The sequence below is a fragment of the Thunnus thynnus genome, chromosome 13 (assembly GCF_963924715.1).
Source record: "Thunnus thynnus chromosome 13, fThuThy2.1, whole genome shotgun sequence".
In the NCBI taxonomy this organism is placed as follows: Eukaryota; Metazoa; Chordata; class Actinopteri; order Scombriformes; family Scombridae; genus Thunnus; species Thunnus thynnus.
The window spans coordinates 22,021,689-22,034,232 of NC_089529.1; the positions used below are offsets into that span (position 1 = coordinate 22,021,689).

Here is a 12,544-nt window from a genome sequence, read left to right on the forward strand (position 1 = left end):
TAAGATTATATTATATTAGATATATATTATATTATTATATTTTTATCATAGGTTTTTATTCCCCTAGAAAAATGCTTCCATAAAAGGTATTCATACATTCACACCAGAATTAATTCATAACTCCTCCTTTATTCTTACTTAATTCAAAACGCATTTGATCCACTTTTCCATTTTTTTTCTAATGTTTTAAACAGTTACTGTCATTTCTTGTATGCCTTAAAAGAAACACGTGATTTTAATTTTCTTAAAAAGGAAAACATTTTAATTTGTTTTGTGCCCTCCTTGACGTCATGTTTCGACACGCTCCTGATGGGCGGTGGCAGTTTAAAAGCGTAAACTTCCTCTGATTCAACAATTGTTTAATCCTGATGGTATCTTACAGCTGATCGACTCCTCTCTCCTCACTGAACAGCAGAAATGGCTTTAAATGGGAAAATCGCGGTTGTGACCGGAGGAGCATTGGGAATAGGAAAAGCAATGACGGAGATACTTGTGCGAAACGGTGCCAAGGTAAAGTTCTGCTTACTTTGAGTATGTGAGATATTATTGGCACCAGCATGCGTGCATACACCATTACAGGCAAATTAACAAGCAAACAGCTGGTTTTGTTTAAAAAAAAGAAAAGGGAATTGGGGAAGAGGAAGAGGAAGTCTTTACTGTGACAGAGTAGTTGTTCTATACTTCCACTTCTACTAAATGTTAGAGTGAATATTGTACTTTTTAATCTTTTATATTTATCTTAAAGCCACAGTTGAGTTATTTTGTTTATCTTGATTATTTATTATTTATTTTTCTAAAATGTGAGGGAACAAAAATCTGCCCGTTATCAAGTCAATAGTCCTTTAAGTTGTATTTTCTAATAAAAGTAGTACTTGTTTCCAGGCTTTTCTTAAGTCAGCTTTTTCATAATTATAGTGCTCTTTGTTCTTTCAAGATACAGATGCAGGCACTTAGTAATTGAACAGCTGGTTTAAATTAAAAACACGCGAAAATATTCATACCGCACTGAAAAACAAGGTTGTTACGACTCAATTATGGAGAGAAATGCCCGTATTTACAACAACAAAAAAACGCATCCACTGGTGTGTACTGTATACAAAGGTCTGTGGATGTTAATGAATTGTGTCGCATTATGGGAATTTTAGGATCCAGTGTTTTCATAGCTTGATCCATACCAGAGATTAAAACTCAGGATATCTTTGCCTCTGCTGCACAGATTGTGACCCCAATTTAATAAATACATCTCTTGTGAGTCCCAGTGCACTACTCAATCTCTAGAGTACTTCTTTAAAGAAATTGCTTAATATAATAATAGTAATAATACTACTACTACCACTACTACTACTACTACTACTACTACTAATAATAATAATGAAAAGAAGAGGAAGAGGAAGAGGAAGAGGAAGAATAACTTTGTATAGGACATTTCATACAAAGTTTGCAGGTCAAAGTGCTTTATGTGCAAATGACAAAGTTGAATAAAAGATCAATAAAAAAATAATTAAATGGAAGATAAAACCAGAATATAGAGATAAAATGATAAAAGGTCAGCCACTGAGTTTGCCTCTGTGATATGTCTCAATAGGAAATTCCATAAGCATAACCTCAAATTTTCTCATGGGTCCAATTTTCAACCTCTAAAAGACCAGCAGCAGATGACCTGAGGGCACGTGGGGGACAGTAACATGCTGGTCCCAACCTTTGAAAGCTTTAAAAAAAAAACAAGTAAAAGAATTTTAAATTCAATTCTAACTTAAACTGTACAGAGAAGCTAAGACTGGAGAAATGGCTCGCTCTGCCCAGCAGCTGAATACTGGATGAGTTGCAGCTTTTCAATCATATCTTTAGGGAAACCTGTGAAAAGATTATTACACTAGTCAAGTTGACTAGATAAAAATAGATGTAAATGTGTGATATTCCTAAGACTAAAAAAAAGTTTTGGTCACCTTGGTTATATGATGTTTAAATTTCAAATCGGAGTCTAATATGACTCCAAGGCCTCTTACTTCTGATTTGACCAGAGTAGTCAGATCACATAGTTTCTCAAACATAAGCACTCTCTGTTAAGTACCCTATGAGAGAGACCAAACCAGTTTTGATCAATTGTCTCAAATGAGTGCTCAAATCTTAAAGAACTAGAACTTGACCCTTGCTCGACAATGATATTATATATATGAAGTATTTCAGTTTATCCGGCTGCAAGGCAATCTGGCTCTCCTTGATAACTTTACAGCCAGTTCTATTTGTTATAGTGTACCACCCTCTTGGCCCGTACTTTTATCTGAATTCTCAGAGTTCTTATCAAACTTAGTCCTTAGTACGGATAAAGTTATTATAGTAGTTGACTTCAATATTCATATGGATGTCAATAATGATAGTCTTAGCACTGTGTTTATCTCGTTATTAGACTCAATTGGCTTCTCTCAGAGTATAAATAAACCCGCTCGCTGTTTTAACCACCACACCCTTGACCTTCTTCTGGCATATGGCATCGAAATTGAACATCATATTTTATCAGACCATTACTTAATAACTTTTGAATTCCTATAATTAGATTACACACCATTAGACAAACATGTCTTCTAATTTTAGTTCCTCCCAAATTCCTCCTTTATAGAGGAGAATAAAAACACTCCCAGGTTCCTTTTCAGCACTTTGGCCATGCTGACAAAGAGTCATAACTCTATTGATCCATTTATTCCTATAGCTCTCAGTAGTAATGACTTCATGAGCTTCTTTAATGATAAAATTCTAACTATTAGAGACAAAATTCATCACCTGCTGCCCTCAAGAGGCACCAATTTATCCCCAAACACAGGAACCTTAGAAACAGCTGAACTAACTTCAACGATCTCTTCATCTAAACCATCAACTTGTCGCTTAGACCCCATCCCAACTAGGCTGCTTAGGGAAGTCTTACCTTTAGTTAGCACCTCTTTACTGGATATGATTTGTCAATTTGTCTTTTTTAACAGTACCACAGTCCTAGCTGTAATTAAACCTCTTCTTCAAAAGCTTACTCTTGATTCAGACATTTTACGTCTCAAAAATCCTTGAGAAAGCAGTCGCCAATCAGTTGTGTGACTTTCTACATAACAATAGTTTTTCAGTCAGGATTTAGAGTGCATCATAGCACAGAGACAGCACTGGTGAAAGTTACATATAACCTCCTACTTGCATTGGACAAAGGACTTCTTTCTGTACTTGTCTCTTTAGATCTTAGTGCTGCATTTGACACCACTGACCATCACATTTTATTACAGATTGGAATATTTAATTGGCATTAAAGGAAATGCATTAAGCTGGTTTAAATCCTTATTATCACATAGATTTCAATTTGTACATGTTAACGATGAATCCTCCATGCACACAAAAGTTAGACATGGAGTTCCACAAGGTTCTGTGCTTGGACCAATACTATTCACCTTGTATATGCTTCCTTTAGCTAATATTATTCGGAAACACTCCATAAATTGTCATTGTTATGCATATGATACCCAATTATATTTATCAGTGAAGCCAGATGAAACCATTCAGTTAACTACATGGCAAGCATGCCTTAAGGACATAAAGACCTGGTTGACCTGCAATTTTCTGCTACTAAACTCAGACAAAATTGAAGTTATTGTGCTTGGCCCTAAACATCTTAGAAACACATTATATAATTAAAGCTGCAAGCAGCGATGATTGGGCCCTTGCAGCCTTGCGCACGTCGGGATGCAGTGCAGTCAAAGGGCCTCTGTCACAGGCATGTAGATGTCCTCAGACCCCGGGCTGTTTTCAGACAGCGCAAGAAGGAGATAAACATCACTTACTCTGTCCAGTATTTTGCCTGATGCTGGGGCTGCTTCCTTGAAATTTCTTAGGGGGCGCTATTCAGCCATTTTGCATCACTGACTGAATATTGGCATGTAGATATGATCAGGCTTGAACTGTTATCAAACATTTAAAGTTTCAGGCAGATCCGACCATTTACACTAAAGTTATAGCAATTTCCTCTGTCATGGCGAAACATCAAAACTCAACGCCACACCCCGGCCACACACTTCAACGATAACAAAATCTTTTAATAACTTTTGATCATAAACTAGTATAGATGACACACACTGATTTTGAAGTTGTTATGATGAATTCTGTCGGAGGAGTTCGTTAAAATAGAAGGTATACGAAATGGCCAAAGAAACACGAAATTTGACCAGTTTTTCCAAGATGGCCGACTGCTTGTAGGACTTACAATATGGCTCCAAGAGGCTTTTTTGTTCGTCTTGACATGATACATATGCCTTGTGAATTTCATTTTTCCACTTAATCTGGAAGGCGGGGCTTTAATTTTGAAGTTTTCAAGGGGGCGCTGTTGAGCCATATTGCCACGCCAATGCAAATGACCTAACCAGGATTTTAACTGGTGTCACTCCAGACACATGTGTCAAGTTTCGTGACTGTAGACCCATCCCTTGTCCCTGAGAAACAGCATCGTATTTCATGGCGAAGGATGCGTTGCCATGGCAATGGTGTTTTGTTATGAGTCATGATCTGCCGAATGTAGCATCACCAAGGTCTTACATCTTAGCTGAGTCAATGTCCGGTGCGTCGGCCAAATTTCCCTAGAAGTAATTAGACAAAGTATGACGCATGATACTTCCTGTTGCTAGTAGGTGGCGATATGACTGTCACTGAATATGGGCCAGTACATGTGTTCAGGCCAGGACTCTTCACAAGCATATGGAAATTGGAAAAGATCGGACCAAATGGAATGAAGTTATAAGGCTTTGAAATTTCATGGCGAGGCTCCCGTAACAAGTCTCTGAAATCTCTCCAGCTGGTCCGCCCTGCCTTTTCTCTCTCATCCCAACCGGTCAAGGCAGATGGCCGCCCACCTAGAGCCCGGTTCTGCTTAAGGTTTTTTACCGTTAAAGGGTGGTTTTTCCTTGCCGCTGTCACCAAGTGCTTGCTCATGGGGGAGTGTTGGGGTTCTGTAAAATAAAGAGTATGGTCTAGACCTGCTCTATGTGAAAAGTGCCCTGAGATAACTTCTGTTGTGTTTTGTTGTTGTATAAATAAAACTAATAGGTTAATAAAAATAAAAAGGTTTATGAAGCTAGCTGCTGGGTCAACAAAATCTAAACATTATAACCTTCATGATGGTAGGATTTATTGCAGAGCTGTTGTATTTGTCTGATGGACCGTCGCCTGTACAGGTGGCCCTCCTGGATGTGAATGAAACTGCAGGAAAGAGTTTAATGGAAGACCTCAACAAACAGCACGGACAAGAGAGAGCTCTGTTCCTGAGCTGTAATGTTGAGTCAGAGGAGCAGATCAAAGGTAACACAAACACGCACAAACACACTTGCCAAGTATAGTATGAAATGGGGGAAGTGCTGAAGTTAGGAAAACAGCTGGACTGTCATTTAGGGAATAAACATGCTGAGAAACACATGAATTTAATCAGTTCCACTAAGACCTCAAAGACTTTTTGTAATTTCCTTTGTACAAGTAGAAGTTCCAGTCAGATACCAGGAAGCTGATGATCTCAGGGACATTTTGTCCTGCGTTAAGCCTATTAGATGTTATTCAATCCCATAAGAACTGCACCCTAAGAAAGGATTAGTTAGAGGTATTAAATTACATTAATTATAGTTAAAGTGTGAGAAAATCATTTACAAAATGGTGGGATCAACAACTACTACTGCATCCATTTAGCAGTGCACTTATTGTTAGACTCACAATAGAAAATTTAAAGTATCAAAGTTGGTGCAGGAGAACCAGAGATGTTTTTATTCCATGCATTCTTCGTTCTAGTCAAAACTGGTGCCTACATTACCCACAATGCAACTGCCAACAGTTCAGTTGGAGATTTTATACTAGTAGCAGTTAGTGTAGCGCTACTAGCCTCAGCAAAAGAGCAGGTTAAGAACCTCTGTGTTTCAATTGACTCCGACCTAAGTTTTAACTATCATGTAAAATCAACATTTTATCACCTTAAATACATAACCAAAGTTAGGGACCTTATGACAAAACAAGATTTGGAAAAATTGATTCATGCTTTTATCTCCAGCAAAATTGATTATTGCAATGGACGTCTGACAGGACTTCCTAAAAAGATTATCATGCTCCTGAAACTTCAAAATTCAGCTGCAAGAGTTCTGACCAAAACCAAAAGGACAGCCCACATCACCAAAGTTCTTAAATCTCTATACCAGTAAGGCACAGAATCGATTTTAAAGTCTTATTACTTAAATCTCTACATGGAGTTGGCCCTGAATATATGATTGATGTGTTCGAGCAATATAACTCTGTAAAGACCTGTGAGATCACTAGATCACAATCTAAAACAAGGAGAAGCAGCCAAGAGTCATTATGCAGTACAGGGAATGCCCCAACCCTCGCAGCTTTTAAATCCAAACTGAAAATCTTATTGTTGTTCTTATTTAATGAGATGCTCTTAAAACTCTAGGTCTTGTTATTACCATATTATTATTATTGTTATTATTATTATTATTAAATCTTCTTATTTCTTTCTTTCTAATATTTTGTTCTTTCATTTTACTTAATTATTTTTTATTTTCATTTCCATATACATTTTTGTTTGTTTTTCTCTTTTCCAATTGTGTTGTTTTAACTTCTCTGTACAGCACCTTGAATCTACTTCTGTGTATAAAATAAAAGGTGCTTTATAAATAAAACTACTTGCCTCAAGCAGAGATGAGGAGTGGGCTACAGAGGTCTGGTAACCTTACTTCTTTCTAACTCTTTTTCAAACTTGTAGTCTTCAACCCCAACCGAAGTTTGTCAGATTTTGCCCAGCTCCCTCTAGAGTCACAAAAAGTTTAATGCAACTTTTAGTAGTACTTTAGTATTCACCAACATGTGTAAACAGACAGGCAGAAGATTAATTAGCAACCATTTTGATAATTGAATAATCGTTTTAGTCATTTTTTTTAGCAAACATTGAGTGCTTTTGGCTATTCAAATGTGAGAATTTTAAGCTTTTATGTGTCATATATGACAGTAAACTGAATATCTTTGGATTTTGGACTGTTGCTCTGGCAAAACAAGACATTTGAAGACATCTCCTTGAGCTTAATTGATAAAATAATCAACATATTAATTGATAATGAAAATAATTGTTAGTTGCAGCCCCACAGGTTACCCTTTAAATTCAAGCAAGGTTTGTTGTTTTTATTAGAAGATAATAAAATGAAAATAATGAAATAAAAGTGGTCATTCTTTTGATTGTATATCTATTTATTGTACATTTACTTGGTGTATTGTATATCTTTATGTTATGAGTCATCAGAGCCTTGCCAGAGCACAAGTGTCTTGGTGACTACACTGATAATGCACATTAAAATAAACCTGAACTTCATTGGCATCAATTATGACACATAATATGAACTATCAGTCTCAAATAACTTGAATAGAACTGATATGAAGTAGTAGTAGTCTACATTGCAGAACATTATTAGTATTCACAATTTCATGTGTTTCTGTGACTGATGCCACAGTTTTGAAACGAAATGTTATCTAACTATGTTATTTTCTGTTCTCAAGCTGCCTTCCAGAAAGTTACAGAAACCTTCGGAGGAATAGACATCATATGCAACAATGCCGGCATCTTGAATGAGAACGAATGGGAGAAAACTGTCGCCATAAATCTTGTAAGAAGTACCATGAGCAACAAACTGCATCTGGTTATGATTATGTCTTACTATGTGTACTCAGCTGCACCACTCCCATAAGGAATTCAACCCACAACACATCTCAACACTTTTCAGTGTTGCTGCTAACACCACTGCAAATGGGAAAATTCTCATTTCTTAATTTTCTGTAGTAAGAGTTCGTAAGAAAAGATTTGGCAACATAACAGAGAAATTGAATAGGTTTACATTGCAGACCACTTCTTCATTTCACAACATTTGGAACACAAAGAGCTAAGGACAACACCAAAATAAACAGAAAGCGCTCTGTGTTGCAGGCGGGTGTTATCAGGGTAACCTACCTGGCTCTGGAGCAGATGAACAAGTTGAAGGGAGGTCGAGGAGGGGTCATCGTCAACACAGCGTCCATAGCAGGTAAAGCCCATGATGCATTGCATGTTTGTCACATTTTATAATAAAAGAAAACAGCACAGTGTACTCACTTTAAATTCTTAAGAAAACTTAGTGCAGAGACATAACAGACGTAAAGAGACCCCCACTGTTGGCATCCGCGCTCCCGTTTTGAACACAGTTGCTATACTTGCAACCACATTTTAAAACAGTAACTTGACAGTAACTTAACTTGAATCCACTGAATCCACAAAAGACTGTCATAAAATCAAATAAAGTCTTACTTTGTGTTTTTATAATGCAGGGGGGAGAGTCTGAACAGACTGAGTAGAGGTGTTACTACCTTCATAACTGATGTGGCTTACAATGGGAAAGGCTTTTATGATTATTATTGTTTGTAGAACAATAAAACCAGCGACTCTTTTCATTGACACACATGAAATGCTCAATACTTTATATCTAGTCATGCTGTGTCTCTATTATCAACTGAATTAGTACAAAAATAGCAGATGTAAAAAGATCTGCACACAGCTGATGACATGAATAAATAAACATCTAAATGGTTAAGATTAGAAAACTTACATATTGCTATATAAGATACTTAGATGGTGCAAAAATGCATTATTTGGTTTGCAGTTAATTCAACAGTCTGCAGACCAGAGGAGAATATGTATATGGAGAAGCAACATCCAATACAGCGACAAGTAATTCAAGTTTCATTAAGCATTTTAATATAGTACTAATTTTGGCAATATCTTGGCCCCATCTCTGCAAAGTCACAGCACACAGACGGGCAATGTGACAAATGCCAGGTGTCAACATTATTATGTTCAACAGAAATTTGTGGCATGAAATAAGAGAAAATATAGATAGCGATATTGTGTATCCTTATCAGACAGGATTAGGACAAATTCAAATCGACAGAAAATTGATGGGCCGCAATTTTGACAATTGATGAATCATTTAAGTCTTTTTTTCTAGCAAAAACACCAAACATTTGATGGTTCCAGGTTCTTTTCTTGGTCTTACATTATTGTAAATTAAATATTTTGAGGTTTCGGACTGTTTGACGGACAAAATAAGACATTGGATGATGTCACTTTTTGCTCCAGGATATTGTGATTGTTATGTTTCATTGTTTTCTGATATTTTATTGAAGAAACGATTAATCAATGAATCAAGAAAATAATCGACAGATTAATTGATAATGAAAATAATGATTAGTTGCAGCCCTAGTTGACTGATATAACCCTGTCTTACAGGTCTTGGCCCTCTTCTAAGCTGTCCTGTCTATACAGCCACCAAGCACGGAGTGGTCGGCTTCACTCGAGCCATGGCGGTGAGGATGGTTTTCTTATCATTAAATCCAGGAAGATGAAGTAAAAGAATTTGCTGCAGATATTTCTCTCAGTGGTTGGTGGAGACCAAACCTGAGCTAACAGAACTTACATTCATCAGGTGGACTGAAATACAGTTTTTATGGGATGCTAATGTTGCTCTATGGATGTTTGAATAGGCATTTGTATGCTAACAAGTTAGCCATTACCATTTGCAGTAATTACATGATGTCAGGGCTGTTTTGTCAGATTGTTGTTGAGATCACCTGCCCATGAATGGCCATAAAAGAAGATGTGGATGTAACGAACAGATTTTTTTTGTGTGTTATACATTGTGACTCTAAACAGTTGATGCCTAACTGTGTGTCTCTTTCACTAGATGGCCTCTACCGTTTCAGGCTACGGCATAAGGTTCAACGCCCTTTGCCCAGGTTTCGTCCAAACTGACCTCTTTACCGCCATTTCATCCAACCTGGGACGATACTCCAACCTGGCTGATGCAACCAAACAATTAGTAGACAAGACTGGGATTTTAATGTGAGTCTTTGTTTGTGTTTAGATATCCCATCCAAGATTGTTATTTTTAGATTGAGGATAGGTTTACAATTTTTCAAATCTGTCTTTAAACAATAGTCGTGTGCCAATATGAACACTGAAACCTGTTTTTCTTGCTGTAATCATTCCTCCTGTCTTAGTTAATTAAATAAAGTGGATATGTTCCACATTTACAGTCTTTTTAGAACAATATTTCCTCTTTTTGTCTTGGCGGACAGTGTTTTCCTGTAGCTGCAGTGAAAGGATCATAACAAAATGAGGAAATTTGGCATTCATTTGGCTTCAAATAACCTAAATACATTCTTGTACTATGACAAGTAAAAAAAAAACTGCTCACTTACATGCAGAACCACAAGAAATGCATATAGCTATTTGTTTACAAGTCTTGCAGGTATAAAATTGGAAATTAGCAACAACAGCTGGACAAATTAACATATAGCAGCTCAAACTGAGACTGTTTGTCTGGTTGGTAATTGGACTCTTGGAATGCAAGAGTGTAATGCAAGAGGCAATGCATAAAGGCGGCAGCACACTCCTTCAGACATGCTTTGAATTGTGAGGGCAGTATGTGTGCGTGGCATGAAGATAAGACATAAAAAAGTAAATAATAGAAGGGGCAGTATGTGATACCTCATTGTGCATTATCATGCTAATGGCCAATTACCAAAGGAAAACAAGGTAGTCCGGTCAAGTCTATTTTATTTTCATGGTTTTAAGGGGCAAAAGTAGGTATGCTGCATACAAATTATAATCCAAGTACACAGTTTGTTTGTTGTGAGTTTAACATACGTTCTTGTAAATTTCAGTGACTAACTACTGTTTCTAAGGTTACCTACATAATATACTTTGCATTGCACATACTTGCACACACTGCCAGCCAATCAGAAGCAAGAATTTTCCATGGCCATCACATGAAGGAGACTCTGTTTGTGGTTAAATTAAATGTACAACTAGTGCTCATTAATGTACATGTATATACAGACTATTTACTTTTATATTTATAATGTGAAAGGATATTATGCACAGAAGGGTGACTACACAGTATATACAGGCTGGTTTTAAACACATTCCTGGTTAACTAGCTCATCTAAACCACTTATTTTGATGTGAAAAAGACACCATTTACAGTGTCAAAGAACTTAAAAACACCAATTGTTAAATACAAACTTCCCGCTGACATCATATTATATATGACCATGTATGATACCTTGCACACGTGTATTCACTGAAGTCACTGTACGTTTACATTTCAGTGCATCTACGGTAGCCGAATGCCTCCTTGAGCTGGTGACAGATGAGACGAAGAACGGAGATGCCCTCATGCTGTTACCAAAAGGAAAGTCATACGTGACATTTCCCACATTCATCCTTTAGCTCTTCACCATGACAAACCGCAACACCATCATTCAGAGCTAAGCACCCTGATTGAATGATGTTCATTAAAACTGCAAATAAGAAATTTCAGCTAAAATAAAATTACGAGTAATCAATCCATTATATGTAGAAAGGTTTAAGGTGTAGGCTTTTTACCTGTGTAATTATTTTGATCTCCAGCAATATGCTTCTTTGCTCATGTTAATTCATTTTGTATGTAATTTAATCATAATTCATTGTGAATGATTGATTTTGCTTTTACCTATAATAAATGTACACATGTCAAACATGTCAACATTTAACAATTCATTGGATCAAGACATATTATATATAAGAGTTATCTAAGTAAGTTATAACTGTGTATCATCCAGATATAATCTATTCCTTTATCTAATGTCATTAAATGTCCTTTATTTTATCAGTACATTGCAGTCTTTACACGTCTTTTGTGTAATTTCTGTTCTTATTTCTTAATCACATTTAATTCTACGTGATAATTCTACGTGATAACGTGATATCATGTAGTTCTGGTTTGCAGATAATAAATATAATTATACATCATGCTGTGTATGGTGCAGATTTTTTTCCTCTTTTTCTTCAGTGTATAACAGATTAGTGAATGTGAAGAAAAATCTACTATGTACAGTTAGATTTTTGCTTTTCAGGTTTTAAATGTACTGCAGAGTGTGTGCAGAGTGCATACATTAGGAGATGCTTAACAATCATGAATGAGACACAAAATGATTTACTGAGTATAGTTCTGGTGCAGACACAGATTCTGTAGATCTTGTGGTCCAAGGCAGGGACCACAGCTAGCTACAAGATGATATAAATAAGATATGAACAATTGCAGTAAGGAGGGAGTTAGCAAATATAATCTGACACTTGCTTGACAATAAGATAAAAGTTGTCCCGAAGGATGGAAAACATTTTTACTATAAATCTATTGAGTTAAAAGGTTGAAGGTATGGAAGCAGGACAAACTGAGAGAAGAGATGATCTGTTGATCATAAACAGCAGAGAGAAGCAGCTGAGTGACACGGTGTAAACGAATGTGTGCTTGAGTTTTGAAGTGATTTTTTTTCATGCAAATTGTGTATTTTGCCAAAACAGTCTTTGAATATGGATTATCTCTGTAAGATCCAAAATCAGTCTTTCCTTGGATTTGTGAGTTGCTACTGAAATGAACAGAAATTGGTAGAATTACCAATTATCATAAAAGCCTTGGTA

The 12,544-nt window shown here is 36.4% G+C and overlaps 1 protein-coding gene across 1 annotated transcript; it reads left to right on the plus strand.

Moving 5' to 3' along the window:
- The first annotated feature begins 290 nt into the window (after positions 1-290).
- Positions 291-11,821, plus strand: zgc:56585 (uncharacterized protein LOC393297 homolog). Its single transcript, XM_067608628.1, has 7 exons — positions 291-510; positions 5,199-5,322; positions 7,552-7,658; positions 7,976-8,072; positions 9,311-9,387; positions 9,765-9,922; positions 11,194-11,821. Exons 1-7 carry the CDS (start codon positions 418-420, stop codon positions 11,312-11,314), a joined length of 777 nt encoding a protein of 258 aa, XP_067464729.1. The 5' UTR covers positions 291-417; the 3' UTR covers positions 11,315-11,821.
- Positions 11,822-12,544: the final 723 nt, after the last annotated feature.